This window comes from Amblyraja radiata, chromosome 17 (genome assembly GCF_010909765.2).
Source record: "Amblyraja radiata isolate CabotCenter1 chromosome 17, sAmbRad1.1.pri, whole genome shotgun sequence".
NCBI lineage: Eukaryota > Metazoa > Chordata > Chondrichthyes > Rajiformes > Rajidae > Amblyraja > Amblyraja radiata.
In genome coordinates this window covers 40,753,717-40,777,453 of record NC_045972.1, presented here as the reverse complement: position 1 = coordinate 40,777,453, position 23,737 = coordinate 40,753,717, and the positions used below count along the sequence as shown (strand labels likewise).

The 23,737-nt window shown below is 43.6% G+C and overlaps 1 protein-coding gene across 4 annotated transcripts in view; it reads right to left on the bottom strand.

Moving 5' to 3' along the window:
- Window positions 1-23,737, bottom strand: part of esrp2 (epithelial splicing regulatory protein 2) — a 39,511-nt gene that overhangs the window by 5,140 nt on the left and 10,634 nt on the right. For 2 of the 4 annotated variants that reach the window (XM_033036297.1, XM_033036299.1), the window contains exons 5-15: window positions 21,917-22,031; window positions 20,491-20,589; window positions 20,348-20,402; window positions 18,336-18,446; window positions 14,904-15,036; window positions 14,765-14,807; window positions 13,421-13,722; window positions 9,675-9,893; window positions 5,664-5,862; window positions 4,778-4,967; window positions 3,094-3,274 (exon numbers count right to left, since the gene is read on the bottom strand). In XM_033036297.1, the coding sequence (XP_032892188.1) occupies window positions 3,094-3,274; window positions 4,778-4,967; window positions 5,664-5,862; window positions 9,675-9,893; window positions 13,421-13,722; window positions 14,765-14,807; window positions 14,904-15,036; window positions 18,336-18,446; window positions 20,348-20,402; window positions 20,491-20,589; window positions 21,917-22,031 (1,647 nt within the window). The remainder of the gene's footprint in view (window positions 1-3,093; window positions 3,275-4,777; window positions 4,968-5,663; window positions 5,863-9,674; window positions 9,894-13,420; window positions 13,723-14,764; window positions 14,808-14,903; window positions 15,037-18,335; window positions 18,447-20,347; window positions 20,403-20,490; window positions 20,590-21,916; window positions 22,032-23,737) is intronic. The other 2 variants (XM_033036300.1, XM_033036301.1) reach the window with 2 other exon arrangements.

Genomic DNA, 23,737 nt, shown 5'->3' with positions numbered 1-23,737 from the left:
GAATGGGTTGAGGGGGAAAAGCAGATCATTTCTTCATATATAATTGAATGGTGGAGTAGACTTGATGGGCCAAATGGTCCCAATTCTACACCTATAAACACTTCACCTATAAACTGGAAAAGGCACACAGTCCATTGTGGTCCCCCAGAAGCCTTGTTTATAATGGTCATTTCACTTGATATAGGGTCCCTGTGGATCACTGCATTACAACACCCTTTCTATTGATAAAAGTATAATATTAACTTCATGTAAGACTTTAGTCAAAAGTAATTTTTTGAAATTGCAGATTTAAATCAATGTAGTTCAATTTTGTGTCTGTAAATTTGAGACTAAAAGCAATGTTTCAAAAGCAGATATTTAAATGTGATTTAGACACCATTCAAGTTTCTAAAATAGCTGACATTTTAGGGACAAAAAAAATAAAAATAAATAAGATTAAAAAAATAAAATAAAATATCGGAACTCAAAATAGAGAAATGAAGAGAAAGGTTAGCTATTCAATTCTGGGAGAACAAGGTGAAACCAGAATGGGCTTGGCCAGTGTCTCTTTTATAATTTCTAAAGGTGCTTAGAATCTACTGTCATCACATCTATAAAATATACAAATTCTCTCTTGCCAATTTTAAGTTACAAAAGGAACAGTGGGATGAGGAACATGATTACATCAGGCTCCTGAAATGAAAGGATCAGAATTCTGTTTTTAAGCAAGCAAGTACAATCCCAAACTGGCTCGTTGCCCCAGTCAATCTGCCATTGAATCATTAATCCTGGCAGAGGCACATCCAGCATTTACTAAAAAATTATTACCTTGCCCAGAAACATATTCTAGCTTGGGCCAGCTAGGTTGTGTAATCATTAGCATATTATCAGACCTGCACCAACAACACTTAAGTGAATTCTCTCGTGAAGAATGGCAAGCGAAGGATTCAAAAATGTATTTAAAATGTCAATGTTAGCTTGCAACCTCCCAGACAATATATCAAACCACAGACAAACAAAATGAGGACATTTTAAATATTCAGCAGCATTATTATTCCTTGCTACGAGTTTAATCTTGGTCCAGGAGATAGACAGTGAGAAAGAAACATTTAGTTTTTAGTTTTAGAGATACAGTGTGGAAACAGGCCCTGCCACTCACTGAGTCAGTGCCGATCAGTCATCACCCATACACTAGTTCTATCCTGCACACTAGCCACAATTTATAGAAGCCAAATGTACAATGTACAAAAATCTGCACATCTTGGGAGGAAACCGGAGCAGCCAGAGAAAACCCACAATGTCATAGGGAGTAGAACGTACAAACTCCGTACAGACAGCATCTGCAGTCAGGATCGAGTTTTGGAATGAAAATATCTCCTTGCATGCCAATAGCTGGTGACTATCCTACAAGCAAAACGATTGGGACTGGGACACTTGGGCAAGAAAGTCATTTTGGTTAGGAAACTGATAGTTGAATCGATACAAATGTTCACATAAAAGGAATTTAGTTCCTCAATTTAGTTTCAGTTGCAGTGGCACAATGTTGCAACTAATCGTGTCTCACCAATCCAAGGACCCAAGTTCAGTCTTCATCTCCGATGCCATCTATGTGGAGTTTGTACATTCTCCGGTTTCCTCCCAAAACTGTAGTTTTGGCAAGTTAATTAGCCAATGTAAATTGTCCCTCGTCTGCAGGGGTTAGTATGCAGAGGAATTGATGGGTATGTCAGGGGTTAAGGGGAGAAAGCAGGAGAATGGGGTTAGCAGGAAGGGATAGATCAGCCATGATTGAATAGCGGAGTAGACTTGATGGACCAAATTGCCTAATATTGCTCCTATCACATATAAACCTATGGATGGAGATTAATATGGTATTAACCCAAGCAGGGGCTATACTCAGTGGTACAAAGGACTCATTTCCATGCTGTGTGGCTCTATAATAATGACCGTGAACAGTAAGTTTAAAGCACCATAGTTTAAAAAAGGTACATTTAAGTTATAAATGCAGGCATTTAATTTGATTACGAAGGAAAGTAACATTATCCACCAGAATAAGAGAACAATTTTAGATCTTTACGTTAGTTATTCTGCCAAAGCCACAACATGACAATTCTACTAAGAGAATTTTAATTTCCATTATCTAATTTGATACAAGCAGATTCTCTCCATGTAAAAAAAGGTTAGTAAGATAATGAAAGCAAAGAGAACTGATAACAAAAGGTCAAAAATGCAAAGAATTCTGATGTATTTGGATGTTCCAGTTTGCTTCCCCTGCAGCTTATATTTGAGCATTGAAAAGAGATTTGTTAGTTTTGAGACAACAGGTTTTTTTGTTAGGAAGTGGTACCTGTTCCATGGTAGGTCTGGTGTTGCTGCAATGTGCTCATTACAGTTCAAAACATGCAGTGCCATAAAATCAAAAGAGATTCCACATAGAGGGGAACCCCAAAGGCCACCACCTCATTTTCCCCAAAAATGCAAAGATGAGTTTATATCACCATTAACAGCCGACAGGGCAATACCCACATAAAGTGCAATGCGTACAGTACACACATTTTCACATGGCCGACCATACCAAGCAAGAGGAGATCCAAGATGTATTCACTTTAAGGTCAGTACAGTATTCAACGCGTCCCAGGAGAGCCAGAGGAAGAATGCACAAGAAAATTCATTAGATCTCCTTGGGCTTTGGCCAACTAGAGAACTGTAACATTGATGCAAAGTGCTGGAGTAACTCAGCGGGTCAAGTAGCATCTCTGGAGTAAGTGGCTCGGTGACATTTCGGGTCAGGACCTTTCTTCAAGATGGATTCCCAAGGTCTCCATCTCAATTCCAGCCTACTACAACGATCAGACGGAACAAGGGTCCCGACCCATAAAACGTCACCTCTCCAAGTTCTCCAGAGATGCTGCCTGACCTGCAGAGTTACTCCAGCACTTTGTGTCTTTTTTTTTTTTTATAAACCAACAGCTGCAGTTCCTTGCAGTCAACATCAACCCACAAGCTGTGCTGCCATCTTGAGAGCTGCATTCATTACAAATGGTCTCGGTCAGAAAAGTGGGGTGCCGCAATTAGGAAAAGCTCGTCAAAAGCAGGGCAGATTAATGGGTTTACCTGATATCCTTGGAAGAAGCTGAGGATGTCTTTAGTTGCAAAGTTGTAAGGCAGACCCTGCATGCGAACAAGTGCTCCAGGTTGTGGCAACACGCCGTGGGTCGCCGATGATGCAGCTGCCGCCGCCATCGCTGCTTGTGGAGCCGCAAAGTATCCCACCGTCGTCGGCGACACTGGGGGGCTGCAAAAGCAAGTTAATGCAAGTGTGTGTGAGAGAGAGCGAGAGAGAGCGCGAGAGAGAGTGAGAGAGCGCGAGAGAGAGTGAGATTCTCGATTAGTACGGGTGCCAGGGGCTATGGGGAGAAGGCCGGAGAATCGGGTTGAGATGGAAACATAGATCAGCCATGATTGAATGGTGGAGTAGACTTGATGGGCCGAATGGCTTAATTCTGCTCCCGTCACTTATGAACTTATGCAGGCAAGGTACAGCACTCTTGCATGTGTGTGTTCATAAATTATATACATTATTAAAGGAAGGTTCTTGAGTGTTAAGTTAGCAGTAGTTTTAGTTTTAGAGATACGGCATGGAAACAGACCCTTTGACCGGCCGGGACCACACCTACCAGCGATCACCTGTACACTAGTTCTATCCTACACCAAGGGCAATTTACAGAAGCCAATTAGCCTACAAACCCGCACGTCTTTGGAGGATGGGATGAAACCGGAGCACCCGCAGTAAACCTACATGGTCACAGGGAGAACGCACAAACTCCTTACAGACAACACCTGTAGTCAGGATCGAACCCGAGCCTCTGGCGCTGAAAGGCAGCAGCTCTACTCGAATACCCAATGCAGTATTTTCATCTGAAGTGCAGGTCAGTAAATTCAATTGCACTTAGCTTCCCTTCCCCAAAAGCAATGAATCAGCTGGGTCTGGCTTGCTAAAGGAATTATTTGAAACATCACGTCCTCTGACGGTCTGATATCTGGTGAACCTAGAAAATAATATTGTGTAGCACCAGGTGCTAGTCATTCAAAGATAAAGTGGCAAGAACGAACATCTAGTTCATTGTGGGGTGGGAGGAGAGGTGGAGGAAATCAAAACGTACTGAACAGCTTTAAAAAATGTTTGGGATTTTTTTTATATTGAACACTTAACATATTGGGAATTCAGATCTAAGGTAGCTCAATGGAGTAACTGAATGACAGATAATGCATTCGACAGCAAGTATGATGGGGTGGGAATAAACTGAAATAAGACGTTGAACTGTGTAACACTGTGCTACTCATTCAAAGGAAAATGAGGCAACAATGAAGTTCGAACAACTCCTTAGTCGGGATCTGGTACCAAGGCAGCAACTCCACCACTGTGCCGCCACTAAACAGTGGTAATAGGACCGCACCAGTAGTTTTAGTTTAGTTTTTAGTTTTAGAAATACAGCACAGGAACAGGCCCTTCAGCCCACTGAGTTCGTACCGACCAGCGATCCCCACATGCTATCCTACACACACTAGGGACAATTTATTTTTATACCAAGCCAATTAGCCTACAAACCAGTATGTTCTTGGAGCGTGGGAGGAAACCGGAGAAAACCCACAGTCGCAGGGAGAACGTACAAACACCGAACAGTCAAGCATCCGTAGTCCGGATCAAACCCGGTTCTCTGGCGCTGCAAGGCAACAACGCTACTGCTGCGCCACCGTGCCGCCCCAGTAACACGAGGGATCCAGCGGGGATAGTTACCTTGGATAGTAGGTGGTGTAATTCATGTAGAGCTGAGTGGCTGAGGCTTGAGCTGGGTAGTAGGCGACGGGAGGTGTGGGTTGAGCTGACCGAGCTGGTGCCAACAAGGCCTGGGGTTGATAGAGTGCTGCTTCCGCTGGTATAACGGCCGTGCCGGGCGAGAAGGTGGGGTACGTCGGCGGGGAGAGGCCTGCAACGTCGACAACAAGAGAGCGCAAATGAGAAGCGGGAACAGTGGCTTACAAACAATGGACGTGTCAGACATCCCAAATAGATACTTGTGCGTAATTAGTATTCAAAGGGCTTTGAACTCTGCAGACAGCCACTGCAGTCGCCAATATGTATGACATTTTGCATTCATGCATCTTTGTCGGCAATTTGGTTATCCCTCCATGTTAGCTCCGGGGGGGAGGGGAAAAAAGTGACCATTTTTTAGTGAAAGCCAAAGGCTGATCACGACAATGTTTATGGCATTGTATTAAAGCGCTTCCCAGTAAAGTCACCTTATCTCTCACCCACCAACATCAACTCCCCCCCCCCCCCCCCCCCCCCCCACCCCCAAAACCTTTCCACATCCTCTCAACCAGGCAGACCTACGGCAGAGCTCCAGAAAGTACCAAAAAGCAAAGGTCGCCCAGTAACAATACCCAAATTCGGTGAGGGAGGGAAGGAGGGAAGGAGGGGGGGAGGGAGAGAGGGAGGGGGAATGGCAAGGCAGTGGGGAGACACAAAAAAAAATCAAAACCCTCATTCATTCTCAAGCGTCGATTGATGGGACATTGATCACGGCAGACTAGGTGAAGATGAAAAGGGTAAATAGAGCTCCAGCCTCCACCTACCACAATCTCAGCCTTTAGCAGCAAGAGCGTCAGAATTCAAAACTTACATGGTAACTTACATGGTGGCGGAGACAAGCCACTACGGTTTAAAGTGCCACCCATTAAAACATAGCTCATTTCATCTCCAGAACACTGAAACACCTCCACGTATCGGTCCTTCATGGTCTTCTTGTGACATTTCTGTGCAACCAAGAAAGCACGATCTGGAGACTTCATCTGAATGAAAGCATCACCGGAGGGCCGGCCCTAGAGTTAGGATGGGGGGGAGAGAAAAAACTGTCAATTGCAATTCTATTTTGACAGATGAATGAAAAATCCTTGTGGAAAGCATCAAACTTAACAGATAATTACCAATGCGCACACACACACACACACGTTGTTTCATTTATAGAAACATAGAAAATAGGCGCAGGAGTAGGCCATTCAGCCCTTCGAGCCAGCACCGCCATTCAATACGATCATGGCTGATCATCTAAAATCAGTACCCCGTTCCTGCTTTCTCCGCATATGCCTTTATTCCTTTAGCCCCAAGAACTATATCTAACTCTCTTGAAAACATCCAGTGAATTGGCCTCCACTGCCTTCTGTGGCAGAGAATTCCACAGATCCACAACTTTCTGGGTGAAAAAGCTTTCCCTCATCTCAGTCCTAAATGGCCTACCGCTTATTCTTAAAACTGTGACCCATGGTTCTGGACTCCCCCACAACAGCGGGAACATTTTTCCTGCATCTAGCCTGTCCAATCCCTTAGGAATTTAATATGTTTCTATAAGATCCCCTCTCACCATTCTAAATTCCAGTGAATACAAGCCCAGGACAGAAAGGTCAGTACGGGAACAGGAAGCAGAGTTAAAATGGTTAGTGACCAGAGTAAGCTTTGTCCACTTCCAATTATAATTTGATTTAATGTTAAGGGGATTCTCTTCTCCCTTGACTTCAAAGCTTCACCTTGTGTAGGAGTGTTTTTATTTTTTAATTTGCACGGCTACAAGTCGCGAAAATACTCGTGGCTTGCGCAGTTTTGTGAATCGCCATTTAAAAAAATTGAGTGCGTTAGATAATCCAACAATGCTTCCTCTCGGTGGGTGGATTTAAGTGTTTCTCAAGACTCATCAATACTACCAGCAATGTTAAAAATATTTTAACAAAGAAAATAGGTGCAGGAGTAGACCATCTGGCCCTTCAAGACAGCACCGCCTTTCAATATGATCATGGCTGATCATCCAGAATCAGTACCCCGTTCCCGTTTTCTCCCCATATCCCGATTCCATTAGCTCCAAGAGCTATATTTAACTCTTGAATACATTTTGATTTAAGAAACCGAATAGGAGTTAAAACTTGTTACATTTATTGATCCAACCATCACGTTAAATGATGAACATATTCTTCGCTAAAAAGGTTTAAACAATGTGATTAAACTACATCGTGGTAGATTGAATTAAAGATAAAAGGATGCAAAGTGCTGGAGTAACTCAGCGGGTCAGGCAGCAACTCTGGAGAACAAGGAGAGGTGACGTTTCAGGTCGGGACCCTTTGTCAGAATGATTGGTGGGGAAGGGATAGAGAGAGAGGCTGGACTAAGCATGGCAGCTAATTAGGTGCACATTAGTGATGGGGGGGGGGGTTCGAAATAGGCAAATAGTTTGGACAAAGGTCAGATATTAAAGCAGAAGGTGCAAGACAGACAGCTTGAAGAGTTGCTAATTGTGAAGCCAGAGGAAGGAATGGAGGGAGAAAATGTACGGGGATGCGGGTTAGAGGTGACACAAAATTGGAGAATTCAAAGTGAACTATAAGAGATATTCTTCTCGTGCACGTTGAGATAAGAAAGCAGAGTATAATGTATCCAGAGCTTGCATCTTGAGTGGATTTCAGCACAGAAAATTGTTTCATCTATCTATAATTTACAGATAGGAGGATAAACATACTCAGAAGTCAATGCATATCAAAGTACAGGATAACCTTCAATACAGCAGCTCCAGCATTGGGGTGGCATGGTGGCGCAGCGGTAGAATTGCTGCCTTACAGTGCCAGAGACCCAGGTTCGATCCCGAATACGGGCGCTGTCTGCATGGAGTTGGTACGTTCCCACCATGACCGCGTGGGTTTTACCCGGGTGCTCCGGTTTCCTCCCACACTCTAAAGGCATACAGACTTGTAGGTTAACTGGGTTTGTTAAAATTGTAAATTGTAAATTGTCCCTAGTGTGCAGGATAGTGCTAGTGAAACTATGGTGATCAATGGTCGGCGCGGATTGGGTGAGCCGAAGGGCCTGTCTCCACGCTGTTTCTCTAAAGTCTAAAGCTACACAACAGAATATTATAGACCAGCTATGATCCAAGAGATGGAGCTAGCCAGAGTCAGTGAAAAGGTTACAATAAAAAGGTCTACATGGACCTCAAGACTGTTGTCTGCCAGAAGGAGCCTCTACTCTGGAGTCGCACGAGCTTCATTGGCTCGTCTCCAGCTTGTTCAAAATGCTGCCGCTCGCCTTTTGACCGGAACTCGAAAGAGGGAGCACATTACGCCAATTTTGGCCTCCCTTCACTGGCTCCCAGTGCACTTTCGAGTTCATTTCAAAATTCTTTTATTTGTTTTTAAATCGTTGAATGGGCTCGCCCCGCCTTACCTCTCTGAGATGCTCCACCTATATGCTCCTGCCCGGTGCCTCAGGTCAGCTGATCAGCTGCTCCTTGAGGTACCAAGGTCTAAGCGGAAGCTCAGAGGGGATAGAGCCTTTTCTGTTGCTGCTCCGGCACTCTGGAACACCTTGCCGCTGCACATCAGACAGGCCCCCTCACTGTCCATCTTCAAATCCTCCCTAAAAACACATTTTTATTCTTTGGCTTTCGACACTGGCTGAGGCATTGCTCCTGTTCTTAGTGCTTTTAATGTCTTTTAATTTTTAGTGTGTTTTTTATAGTCCTTCGTTTTACGGTTTTTAATTGTTTGTAATAGCTTTTTGTCCATGAGTTCTCATGTACAGCACTTTGTGGCAACTGCAGTTGTTTAAAGTGCTTTATAAATAAAGTTATTATTATTAAATACAGAGAGAACTTCCTTGAAATATCATTTAATTATTAATGATCACGATGATAGTCAGACACACCCTAAATATTTCTGTACTGGAGAGTCATGGGTATCATTCTATGCATGGAATGGCAACGTGCATGAGGACCCACTCTTCAAAACAAATTTGAACTCCAGGCAGTCTCTGCAGTCATCATTTATTTCCAATTGAAGATAGATACTAAATTCTGGAGTAACACAGCAGGTCAAGCAGCATCTCTGGAGTAAAGGAATAGGTTCCTTTTTTTCTCCGGGTGCTCCAGTTTCCTCCCACACTCCAAAGATGTAAGGATTGTAGGTTAATTGGCTTTAGTTTAAAAAAAAAGTAAAAAAGTAAAAGTATGGGGAGAGAGAAGGGGACTTAAAATGAGAATCCAGGAACAATATTACGCAATAAATCTTTTTTCAACAGGATTAGTAAAGTTCCAGGTTTTATGGAATGTTTTATAGGTGACGTTTCGGGTTCTTCAGATTCTGCATTTGAGACACAAAGCATCCCATAATTGGGCAACTTCCAAAAGGTCTGGCAGCATAACCAGCCCAGGGCAATTACTTGGCAGACAAATCACAGTCAACCTTTAGATTTTAGAGAGATAGCACGGAAACAGGCCCATTGACTCACCAAGTCTGTGCCAACCAGATCACCCAATACTTTTACTTTTTTTTTTAACTAAAGCCAATTAACCTACAATCCTTACATCTTTGGAGTGTGGGAGGAAACTGGAGCACCCGGAGAAAACCCATAGTCACAGGAAGAATGTACAAATTCCACACAGACAGCACCCGTAGTCAGGATCGAACTCCGGGTCTCTGGCGCTGCAAGGCAGCAACTCTACCGCTGTGCCATTGTTTCCGCCCAGGAATTAATATGCAGGGTTGTCCACAAGCCAAAGTAAATCATCTGCACCCTAACAGTAAACAGGCTTGGCCACATAAGATCGACTGATACACAATGGCTTTCACATCAGCAGAAGCAGATTCCAAACTACCTGTTGATTCAATACCATGTGAACACCGTGTGGCTTTATGTCGATTGTAAATTCTCCCATGAAGTCCAGAATATCCTCAATGCTTGCCGTGTAAGGAAGGCCACGTAAACGGATACAGTCCCTGGTGCTTCCAGTAGCAATGAATGGCTGAGGTAACAAAGGGATTAATGGAGCTGGGAGTGTTGAAATTAATGGCGCGGACATGTATCTATTTAACACCTGAAACGATGGATGAGAGAATAAAACAAAACATTAGTATTTGTTTGGTTCCTATATATAACACTTCCAGCTTTGAAAAGATCATTCACAAGCATATCGACGCATTTACATTAGTATCTTGTGGAAAGCTACAAGGAATTGAGAAATATATACCACGTTCCAGACATGAGTTTAATGTTGTTTAAGAAGGAACTGCAGATGCTGGAAAATCGAAGGTACACAAAAAAGCTGGAGAAACTCAGCGGGTGCAGCAGCATCTATGGAGCGAAGGAAAAAGGCAACGTTTCGGGCGGAAACGTTGCCTTTTTCCTTCACTCCATAGATGTTACTGCACCCGCTGAGTTTCTCCAGCTTTTTTTGTGTACCTAGGAGTTTAATGTGTTGTGGCATCATGTTTGGCATGGACATGGTGGGCCGAGTGGCCTGTTCCCATGCTGTACTGTTCTATACCAAAGATAGACACAAAGCGCTGGAGTAACTCAGCAGTCAGACACCATCTCTGGAGAAAAAGGATGGGTGATGTTTCAGGTCGGGACCCTTCTTTAGAAGAAGTCTGAATGAAGGGGTGTCCTGACCCGAAATGTCACCCATCCCTTTTCTCCAGAGACGCTGCCTGACCTGCTGAGTTACTCCAGCGCTGTGCGTCATATCTTTGCTATAAACCACCATCTGCAGTTCTTTGCTTCCACAGTTCAACATGTTCCATGTTATCAGAAACCAACTCGGTCTTGAAGCAAGATTCTCCTTCAAAATAATATCCATCTCATTGATATCCAACTGAAAACCTAACACCACAACGTCTCAGTAACCCATTCTAATGGAACATTGCAATTATGACAGGTAATTCAATTGCAAGAAAATAGACGATATTACTTTCTCTACCCAAAAAAAAAGCACCAACTGGGAGATTTTAAAATGGTCATTAGTTGATACATTAAAAACAGACAACACTGAGATTTCTACTTCAAACGGTGCTGTACTGTCAAATGTGGGTACAGTGAAATTATTTTTTGCTTACAGTTCAATAACAATCTTACTGTACATTAGGGACGATCGTACAAGAGTGTAAGATCGTAGATTGCACTGAGACAGTAGACAAGACTCACCACGTTTCTAGTGCCATCTTGTTCTCTACAAGCTCAGAGTTGCTAAAAAATCTTAAGAGTCTTAACTTGCCCAAAAATGAATGTTGTTGCAAAGAGAAAGACACACATCTAGGTAAGAGTACTTGAATTTACTTCCAGGTATCAGGCACTTTGATATTTTCTCCAAGTGATAACGTGATAAATATAATCTGCAGCAGCAAGAATAATACTCATACTTACTTTGTCAGCCAAGTACGTTTTGGAACATACGAGGAATTTGATACGTGGAATAATTTGTATTATCTGGAGGTAGCTGTTAGGATGAACCTTCTACAGAGCACCAAATTGCCCAGACTTGGTTGATCACCTCGTCTGTTAACTTGCTGGAATTTCTGTTTAAAAGTACATGTTTAATCCTGATCCATCACCACATGGGACAACTACACCCTCCAGCCAACACCAATGCAAAATCACTACAGGCAGCTCCATCACCCCCTATGCAATCAGCGAGTCCAGTTTAGTTTAGAGATGCAGCATATCAACAGGCCCTTCGGCCCACCAAGTCCGCACCGACCAGCGATCCCCGCACATTAATACTATTCTACATAGACTAGGGACAATTTTACAATTATGCCAAGCCAATTAACCTACAAACCTGTATGTCTTTGGAGTGTGGGAAGAAACCGAAGATCTCGGAGAAAACCCACGCAGGTCACAGGGAATACGTACGAACTCCGTACAGACAGCGCCCGTAGTCGGGATTGAACGGGGGTCTCTGGCGCTGTAAGGCAGCAACTCTACTGCTGCACCATCGTGGCCCCAGTGTTGTGTAGAAATTTGCAGCCAACACTTATAAAGTGACGAACATGGCTTATGACAGCTGCTTAATGCAAAGATGCAGAGGGTCAAGAATCAAGATGGTGGTTCACAGAAGTTGACGCACGAGTTTTGATCGTGATCTGCATTCATTGCTGGCAGCAAACGAACAAAACTGCAAGAAACATTTTGCATAGACACCTGAAGTAAACAGCTGTTTCCCATCTTGCCTCAAGACTTTGCTTATACAAATAGTTGGATGGAGCCAAGAGCCAAGAAAAAGAAAAGGCATCAAACAGATTTTTTTTAAATTCTTCAGACTGTAGGGTCTCAACCCAAAACATCACCTGTTCCCTTTCTCCAGAGATGCTGCCTGTCCCACTGAGTTACTCCAGCTTTTTGTGTCTATATTTGGTTTAAACCAGCATCTGCAGTTCCTTCCTACACAAAACTGATCCTAATTGGTTTGATCCCCTCATTCGGAATGCATTACCCATGAGTGGTGGAAGCAGATCCAATAATAACTTCACAAAAATATAATTTGATGAATACTTTTGATTAAAACAAAATCATAATTGGGGACTAATCACACAGGGTCCCCAGAGAAATAGTACAGATGTTTGGGGCCAATTGGCCTGTTCTTTGCCATATGATTTCAAATTGAAGTGATGAATTGATCGGAGGGGACAGACCCATAAAAGGACAAATGCTTATTCATTCTAAATTGGTTAGATCGAGATTACAGTAATTCCTCTACATCAGTGGTTCTTAACCATTTTGGCACCAGTACGCGCATGTACGTGAACAAAATACTGTACGTGGTATGTACCTTTGTTAGGTTCCTAAACATGGGCTCAACATAGAAACATAGAAAATAGGTGCAGGAGGAGGCCATTCGGCCCTTCGAGCCAGCACCGCCATTCATTGTGATCATGGCTGATCGTCCCCCATCAATAACCCGTGCCTGCCTTCTCCCCATATCCCTTGACTCCACTAGCCCCTAGAGCACTATCTAACTCTCTCTTAAATCCATCCCGTGATTTGGCCTCCAATGCCCTCTGTGGCAGGGAATTCCATAAATTCACAACTCTCTAGGAGAAAAAGTTTGTTCTCACCTCAGTCTTAAATGGACTCCCCTTTATTCTAAGACTGTGGCCCCTGGTTCTGGATTCACCCAACATAGGGACCATTTTTCCTGCATCTAGCTTCTCCAGTCCATTTATAATTTTATATCTTTCTATAAGATCCCCCGTCATCCTTCTAAACTCCATTGAATACAAGCCTAGTCTTTCCAATCTTTCCTCGTATGACAGTCCCGCCATCCCAGGGATCAATCTCGTGAACCTACGCTGCACTGCCTCAATCACAAGGATGTCCTTCCTCAAATTAGGAGACCAAAACTGTACACAATACTCCAGATGTGGTCTCACCAGAGCCCAATACAACTGCAGAAGAACCTCTCTACTCCTATACTGAAATCCTCGTTATGAAACAAATTGATGTTATTTGTGTCCCCTTCGTGACCCCCGGCAAAGCCCCAAACGACCCCCATAGGGGGGTTAAGAACCACTGCTCTACATAAAGGTCAAGCCAGATGCAACATAACATGCAGTGAAGGGTACAAACCTGTTGTACTTCTGCAGCGGTACTCCTGAACAACTCTATATAACGCTTTCCCAATATCTCCTTGTGTTTTTTAAGTGCATTTTGGGCAAATTCTTCACATGCGAACAACACAAAGGCATCGCCAGTAGGTCGTCCATCGGGGTACTTAACAAAGAGGAGCCCCTCCTTTTCGCCAGTGACAGGACACTCCTGTCCAAAGAAGCCAAGGACATCCTCCACTGTGGCCGTGAAAGGCAGTCCACGCATTCGTATTATTACTTGGCTTTCCTTCGATAAAAATTGTGCCACTTCATTCGAAGTGCCTGCACGAAAAACAAATAAAGCGTTCCTAATTAGTTTAGTTTCAAGATGCAGCGCGGAAACAGGCCCTGCGGCCCACCGAGCCCGTGTCGACCAGCGATCCCCGCGCGCCAACACTATCCTACACACACTAGTGGCAATTTACAATTTACCAAAGCCAATTAACCTACACACCTGTACGTCTTTGGAGTGTGGGTGGAAACCGGAGCACCCGGAGAAAACCCACACAGGTCACGGGGAGAATGTGCAAACTCCGCACAGATAGCACCCATAGTCAGGATCGAACCCGTGACACCCACAGGTACCAGATACTACAGTGGATCGATTATGCAACTGCCCTTTTACAGTCCAAATATCCACAATATACCAAAGAAATCTTGAGTTGGCGATAATGGGATCCCATAATTAGTTTTGGGACTTGCGGTAGGGGTGTTGCCCTACAGCGCTAAAGATCCAGATCCGATCCTGACTACGAGTGCTGTCTGTACGGAGTTTGTACGTTCTCCCTGTGACTGCGCGGGTTTTCTCCAGGTGCTCTGGTTTCCTCCCACACTCCCAAGACCATGTGTGTTTGCAGGTCGATAGACTTCAGTAAAATTGTAAATTGTCCCTAGCGTGTAGGATAGTGTTAGTGTACAAGTGTCAACCCAATGAGCCAAAGCATGGGCCCAGTCACCGACTACATTTTCATAGGTTCTAGGAGCAGAATTAGGCCATTTGGCCCATCGAGTCTACTCCGCCATTCAATCCTGACCGATCTATCTTTCCCTCTCAAGCCCGTTCTCCCGTCTTCTCCACATAACCCCCGATACCCGTACTAATCAAGAATCAGTCAATTCCACCCTAAAAATATCCATTGACTTGGCCTCCAGAGCCTCATGTGGCAATGAATACCACAGATTCACCACCCTCTGACTAAATTCTTTTCAGCTTCAAATCAGTTCCCAAACATAAATAAGATAGATGATTAACTTTGAAAACATCTAAATTGAAATGTTTTTTAAAAAAGTTGTCTATCTGTTTAAATTCTTCCCAAAAACTTACCTCCAGCTATTTTTAAGAATTCTTCTCTGGTAGCCTTGTATACCTGGAAAGGAAATTTCAGGTGAACGAGATGCTTCTTTTAAAAAGGAAAAACAGAGCTAAAAAGTAAAGTTAGATGCCACGTGATGTTGGTTCTCACCTCAATGTATCTGCTCCCCATATGATGCTTGTGTCTCTCCAGTGCAAGGTCCCTCTGTTCTCGATTGATGAATCTGACCAGAGCTTCTCCATTCCTCCTTCCTTGAGAGTTCAGGCACAAAGCTACACCACCCCTTCAATAAATCCAGAGTCACCCCATTATTAAAAAGTATTCAAGAACTTCCATTATCAACAAGTCCATTTAACAGTTCCGTTTTCTGAGTTTAGTTATTAAGGGGCAGCACAGTCTCACAACGCCAGAGAACCTGGTTCAATCCCGATCTCCGATGCTGTCTGCATGGAGTTTGAATGTTCTCCCTATGACCGCATGGGTTTTCCACGGGTGCACCAGTTTCCTCCCACACTCAAAAAACGCACAGGTTTGTAGGTTAATTGGCTTCAGTAAAAATTGGAAATTGTACCTAGTGTGTAGGATAGTGCTGGTGTGTGGGGAACATCGCTTGTCGGTGAGGACATGGTGGGCCAATTTTTACCGAAACCACCTAGCCTACAAACCTGTACGTCTTTGGAGTGTGGGATGAAACCGGAGCACCCGGAGAAAACCCACGCGTAGAACGTACAAACTCCGTACAGACAGCACCCGTACTCAGGATCAAACCCGTGTCTCTGGTGCTGCAAGGCAGCAACTCTACCGCTGTGTCACAGTGGGTGTTACAAAGAAGCTCAGCGCAATGATTAATCAAAAAAAAATGCAACACAAAATCTTGAACTCAAACTTTATCCAGCGATGCTGGGAACAGTGGATAAAGATCCTGCCAATTTAACTACACTTTCACGATGGGTAAATATTGATCAATATTAAGTCAACATGTGAACAGTGACTTGCCTGAGAATGGTTTTTTGGAGGAGGGGAAAGGGAAGGAATTATTCTCTGTACAAATCAAGCCTTGAGGAGAAAATCAAGAAATAATCTTCCACTTTTCTGCTTGTGCAGCAGTCATCAACAACTGACAACATTAATTCTCAATGGCCAAACCCCTTGTGTTTATTTCAAGTTTTCTTCTTGGAAATTCACACCTTCAGATTTTTAAATTCATTCATTTTTGGAGATCTGGCCATCTCATTGCCATGGTCAATGCAACATCTCCAGAGACCGTACTTTAGACAAAAATGCTGGAGAAACTCAGCAGGTGAGGCAGCATCTATGGAGTGAAGGAATAGGTGACGTTTCAGGCTGAGACCCTTCTTCAGACCGTATCCATTTGCTCTTTCTCACACTTGCCATTTACCTACATCATCCTCCCTTTCCTCACCTCACTGATCCAGATCATTGGACAACCCTAGTTTGTTTCCATTTAGTGTAGAGATACAGTGCGGAAACAAGGCCCTTCGGCCCACCGAGTCCTCGCCGACCAGTGATCCCCATACACTAACACTATCCTACACACTAGGGGCAATTTACAATTTTACCGAAGCCAATTAATCTACGCACCTGTACCTCTTTTGGTGTGGGGGAGAGAAACCAGAGCAACTGAAGAAAACCCACGCTGGTCGCGGGGAGAATGCACAAACTCCATACAGACAGCACCCATAGTCAGGATCGAACCCAGGTCTCTGGCACGGTGAGGCAGCCACTCTACCCCTGCACCACTGTGCCACCCCATGGTTGATCACAGCCCAGGTAACTCTAGCATCGCCTCTGCTTTGACAGCGTGGATGTCCACTATGTTATCATATGATCAACCTTTTAACCCCCAAATTCTGCAACTATTATCTACACTGCCAGAATACATTCATTGTAGCCATTGCCAGAAGAGTGATTCATGGAATCTTGACCATGAACTCATCATCTATTGGTTTCACCTCATCCAAAGTTACAGCATTATGACCATTCCAAGGCGTGAATCCACAGCTTCCTTCTCTACGCCAACTCTGGTCTTACTACTCAATGCCAGCATCCTTGTACATACCTAATGTGTAATTCAGAAGTATCATCTTTTTGCCAACCTTCTTAACAGAGATGGTTCCTGCAATCCAACTAGTCTACACTGGTTTCCAGAAACTTTGTCCCCATTCCTACCTCCCACCCTGTTCAAACCTCCCCTTGGGCTAATCACACTCAACTTTCCACTACTTTGCATTCATAGCAACATAGAAAAATAGGTGCAGGAATAGGCCATTCGGCACTTCGAGCTAGCACCGCCATTCAATACGATCTTGGCTGATCATCTAAAAATCAGTCCCGTTCCTGCATTTTCCCCCCAATATCCCCCGATTCCTTTAGCCCCAAGAGCTAAATCTAACTCTCGCTCCTTTTACCAAGAGCCACATGCCATCAGATGTCTGCGCGCTTCTCATCAACACATTTGGACAATTGCACGCCCTACAGAGCGCAAAGGAAAAGGAAATTTGTTGACAATGCCAAGGCTAAGAGAAAGATGCAGCCAATTAAAGGGAGTAGTCAGGTAAGTGCAGATAGACACAAACATGCCGCATTAACTCAACTGGTCAGGCAGCAGCTCTGGATAAAAAGAATGGGTGACGTTTTGGGTCTGAACCCTTCATCTGAAAGTTGGACAGAGGAGGAGGAAATGCCAGAATAAGAGGACCGGCAACAGATGACCTCAAGACGGTGGAGGCCACAATGGCTCATTGTTGGCTCTGGAAGGTGTGATAACAAGAGAGATACAAGGCTGGCAGGACAACTAGATGTCCTGGGCCACCTCCACTGACAGAGTGAGGCCACATGCAAAGGGGAGGAACAGCTCCTCACAATTTGCTTCGGCAGCTTACGAGCGTTGATTTCTCTAATGTCAAGTACTTCCTGCTTTCCCTCCCTCTCCCTACCGGTGGTAGTTGGTAAACTTCACACGCTCAGCCTGGGCTGGTGTCAACCCTGGGCCATCACTACAACATGACCAAGCTGCACTCAAGACACCCAGCATTCAGCTGCTCGGGCCCAGTGAGGAATCAAGTTGTAATCTGACTGCAGCACATCTCCAAAGATGTCAAAGAGTGTATTTAGCTTCTGAATTGCAAACCTGCCCAACATCTTCCTTCAACAATTGGAACACAATTGGCTGCAAAACTACTAGCAATTGAGAGGAGTATCTTTAGTGCGAATACAGCCCAGAGTTGCTTTAGAGGATTAAGATAAACAAGATGCCATAGCAGAAAGTGAAATGTCATTAAAATCACTAAACATTCAGTAAAAGGCATGGAGTACTGATAGCCTTTGCTTCAAGAGGGGAGTGTGGAGGGAACTAGAGAATCACCTCAAGAATATACACACATCTTGGAAATAATCACATTTTACGATGAGGTCGCTATATACATTTCCCCTCAGAGTTGTTAACAGTCAAAGTAGATAACTGAGGCAGATCTCCTGAATGGCATTTGATGTCAAATCATGAATGGTTAGAAAGTGATTGCACATTCACAGGATTAGGTCCTTATTCCAAAGCAGACTTACTTGGCAATATTCAGTCCTTTGAAAAACCGTGCTATATCTTGGTCCGATGATTGCCACGGCAACCCTCTGGCCCTAATTACTGTTTCGCCGTCCACTCCTTCAGCTTTGCTACTGCATTGGACACAAAGTGTCACTGATCAGCATTATGTCAAGAAATTACTATTATACAACATTTAGTGTCTTTAGACTTTAGAGGTACAGCATGGATGCATGCCCTATAGCCCACCAAGTTCATGCCATCCAGCGATCACCCTGTACACCAACACAGTCCTACACACACTGGGGACAATTTACAATTTTACCAAAGCCAATTAACCTACAAACCAGCAAGTCTTTGGAGTGTGGGAGGAAACTGGAGCACCCGGAGAAAACCCACGCAGCAGGTCACGGGGAGAACGTACAAAGTCTGTACAGACAACACCCGTAGTCAGGATCGAACCCAGGTCTGTAAAGCAGCAACTCTGACAGCGCCACCGTGCTGCCCGCGTCTTCTAGCAAATGCCACTGGTTTAACAAGCTTTGCCAAGGGGGAATATCTTTCTATGTCTAGTGTTTATGCTTCTTTTGTACTATACACATGTCATTCATTCCCTGACAATCAAAACCACCACTCAGATCAATAACCGGGATACTTCCAAGATCACTTCCCTACTGTAGGCTATTAAACACCACAACCTCATAAGCTATGAACTACAATAGACTATTATTATTATTGCACTGTTATTGGCTTGGATCGGCAACGATCGCCGATAGCGGAAAAGACTGCAAAAAGTTGTAAACTCTACCCAGTCCATCATCGACTCGGACCTCCCTACCATCGAGGGGATCTATCGCAGTCGCTGCCTCAAAAAGGCTGGCAGCATCATCAAGGACCCACACCATGCTGGCCACACACTTATCTCTCCGCTGCCATCAGGTAGAAAGTACAGGAGCCTGAAATCTGCAACGTCCAGGTTCAGGAACAGCTTCTTCCCCACAGCCATCAGACTATTAAACTCAACTCAAACACAAATCTGAACTTTGATAGCCTATGGCACTTTATCCGTTTATTTATGTATATATATATATATATTTATATATTTATATATTTATATATTTGTGTATACATATACATACATTCAATGGTATATGGATACACTGATCTGTTCTGTATTTATTTATGCCTACAATATTCTATTGTGCTGAAGCAAAGCAAGAATTTCATTGTCCTATCTGGGACACATTTTAAAATTAAATTAAATTTCTTTATTTATATAGCACATTTTTAGTCAACTTGCATTGACCCCAAAGTGCTTCACATGACAATAAACTCTCTTGAATCTTGTTTGTTCTTTTTTTCTCTCCCGAGTTTTTGTTCTATTATTTATTATGATTACATATCCTGTTGTGTACTGCAGCAAGTAAGAATGTCATTGTTCTATCTGGGACATCTGACAATAAAACACTTCAGCTTCTCCCCAATTTCCTGCCCCCCTCACCATTGTGCAAGAGTCCTTTCTATGGGCCTTCACAGATCAGGACTCAGCATTGAATTGTGAAGCATAACAGGCGTGGTGGACCCATTAGGGCAAGAAAATGGTCCATCAGCAGAACATGCTTCCCTGGATCAGATTTCTTCCAGGTGTACATTTGCATCCTCAAGGCACATTTCTAACTCCCTCACACAACCTACAACCAATAGACTATTAAACACTACAACCTCCAAATAAGCTCTGAACGACATAGACTTGGGGGCATTGCTTCTGCCTGTGCACTATTATTGTTTGATAGTTTTCAATTTACACATACACACCAAACCTTTTTTTGGTTTTATTATGGTGTCCACAGTACAATGTTTACATTTATTTTGCACGGCTGCAAGTAAGAGTTTCATTGTTCCACTTTGGGACAAACGACAATAAAACACTCTTGGCATTAATAGCTAATTCTGCCAAGCATTTCTTGACTGCAGTTTCCCCACAAATTACTGAAACGCAACACCTTCCACATAAAAAGTCAACAAGTGCACTCACCAGGGACCAGTTTCAAACTTGTAGTTGACGGTTTCAAAGTTTTTGAAGCTGTAATCTGAAAAAGAAAGTAACGCAACAATGTGTCATGCAGCGTCCACAGCTGATCAAGAATGAATGGCAAATGCAAAGGTCAAGACACTTACTATAAGGCTCGCTAATTAAATGCAAAATAATTTCTCCCATGGTCGCCACTTCAGATGCACCAAACTCTTTAGCTTCATCGTCTGTATTCAATTCCAAGTCTGTACACATCATTAAGGAAGTTGCTTTGGCATCATCTTGTAATTCAGGGGTGGGATGGGGGGAAATGGGGATGTTTTTTTATTTTAAAGAGAGATTTCACCAGGAAGAGATTACACCAGGTGGTGTTCCCCATCGAGTTGCTGTATTACAGCACCAGAGACCCGGGTTCAATCCCGACTACGGGAGCTGTCCATACAGTTTGTACATTCTCCCCGGGATCTCCAGTTTCCTCCCACACTCCAAAGAGGTACAGAGTTTGTAAGTTGATTGGCTTGGTAAAAACTGTAAATTGTCCCTAGTGTGTGTGTAGGGTAGCGGTAGTGTGCGGGGATCGCTAGTCGGCATGGACTCGGTGGGCCGAAAGGCACTTACCCACGCTGTAACTAAAAAAAACTAAACTAAGCAAAATAAACAGGGGATAGACAAAAATAAAAAGGGAAGCTGATTATAAAAACACTGTCAAATTGAGCATTCAATATCCATGCTCCACTCATGTGCCGTCCATAATCAGAGATTCTAATACTGATTATATTTGCTTTGTTCCCATCGTCACAGTCCCAAGGATTTTGGAGAAGTGGAAAAAGCAGAAAATAGGAACTGATACTCTTTCACTTTAGTCACGGCATGGAAACAGGCCCTTCGGCCCACCGAGTCCACACCGATCAGCGATCACCACTATCCTACACACTAGGGACAATTAAAAAACTTACAAAAGTCACTTAGCTTACAAACCTGCACATCTTTGGAGTGTGGGAGGAAACTGGAGTGCCCGGAGAAAACCCACTTGGTCACAGAGAGAACTTAAAGTCAGTTCAGACAACACATAGTCAGGCTCGAACCCGGGTCTCTGGTGCTGAGTCTACCAATGCACAACTTTGTTTTAAATAACTCTAGAGAAAAGAGGAACATCCCATGATAGATTGTGAAGATAGATGAAAAATGCTGGAGTAACTCAGCGGGACAGTCAGCATCTCTGGATAGAAGGAATGGGCGACGTTTTGGGTCGAGACCCTTCTTCAGACGTGAAGCTTCTGCTACAAGTTAATTTTGATCACAAACAGATCAATACAATCAGTTTGCGGTGTGTATTTTCTACTTGGATTACACAAGGGTGGGGTGGGGGGGAAGAGAGATTTTGTTTCCATTAGTGTGGAACTGATGGACGATGAATGGCCAAACATTATATCAACCAATCAATCAAGAACTCCATCTCCAATATGGATCAGCTTTCAGTTCTAGGAATGCCAAGTAGAATTGTATCGGATGAAAACTCAGTCAAACGCACTGAAAGAGAGAAGTCCAGGCACAAGCCAGAGGGAAGGATACATTCTGCCATGGAGCCGATGGAAACTTCTTTAGTAGCGGCCACATCCGGGCAGCATTTCTCAAATTCCTTCTGCAGGTCATAAAATGAATAGAACACATCCGATAGCACCAAGTTCTGAAAGATAAAAAGAAACGAGAATCAAATTAAATATTCTGAACACAATGGATAATGTTTGAAGAGGAGGGGCTTGAAAATAGTCCTCCTCCCGCTCAACTCACCCGCCGCCAAAGAAATGTGCATTGGGTGGGGATTACCAGGTAATGGACAATGCCTTGAATCAGATCCATAGATCGATTACAAGATCAGTACCAGCAGGGAATAAGAGCCACCAAGAGAATAAGATGAATCGGGTCCTGATAAATCACCAAAGAAATCACGTTCACAAGTTATAGGAGTAGAATTACGCCATACGGCTGATTGAGTCTACTCCGCTATTCAATCATGGCTGATCTCTGCCTCCTGATTTAATTTTCCTGCCTTTTCCCCCCATAACCCTTGACACCCGTTCTAATCAAGAATTTGTCTATCTTTGCCTTAAAAATATCCACTGACTTTAGTTTTAGTTTAGTTTATAGATACACCACGGAAACAGGCCCTTCGGCGCACCGTGACCGCGGCAACCAGCGATCCCCGTGCATTAACACTGTCCTACACACACCAGGGACAATTTGCATTTATACCAAGCCAATTTACCTACAAACCTGTACGTCTTTGGAGTGTGGGAGGAAACCGAAGATCTCGGAGAAAACCCACGCAGGTCGCGGGGAGAACGTACAAACTCCGTACAGACAGAACCCGTAGTCGGGATCAAACCCGGGTCTCCGGTGCTGCAAGGCAGCAACTCTACCACTGCGCCACCGTGCCTGCCCTTGGACTTGGCCTCCACAGCCCTCTAATCATAAACCAACGCAAACGCAATTGGTATCGTGTTTAGACACAGACAACCAAACTTTCAGAAGACTTTCTCCTTCAACTAAAACATCCTGAAATAAATCCCAAGCAATAATCAATGAAGGGTTGAGCTGTTCAATAGGAAATAGAATTGCCAGCCTGACTTAATGGAATTTTTAAAAACGAATTAAAAAAAACGAATAAATAGAAATTTGCTGGAGTGAAAAGTACAAATTAGATTAACTAGTTAGGACTGAAATACGGCAAACTTCGGAGATAATGCCAAGCATCATTAAGTAAACACTTTCTAAAGTCAACTCTGTAATATTTGTGTTTTATTATAATATGAAACCCACATCATCCTGAGCAGATGACTACCAGATTATAGACCATAGCATCCTACCTCATCAACTATATCAGCCACATACCCTCCTGTTGGTGAAACTAATTTATAATTTCCATTGACAAACAGCCCAAAATAGAGTTTGACCCCAAAGCACCAGTAATATTTTGTGCTATTTGACCCATTATTTATTATAATTCAATAATATCCATCTGACATAGAAAATAGGTGCAGGAGGCCATTCGGCCCTTCAAGCCAGCACCGCCATTCATTGTGATCATGGCTGATCGTCCCCAAACAATAACCCGTGCCTGCCTTCTCCCCATATCCCTTGTTTCCACTAGCCCATGGAGCTCTATCTAACTCTCTCTTAAATCCATCCAGTGATTTGGCCTCCACTGCCCTCTGTGGCAGAGAATTCCACAAATTCACAACTCTCTGGGTGAAAAAGTTTTTTCTCACCTCAGTCTTAAATGGCCTCCCCTTTATTCTAAGACTGTGGCCCCTGGTTCTGGACTCGCCCAACATTGGGAACATTTTTTCCTGCATCTTGTCAAGTGCCTACCCAAAACTTGGTTCTAACCAA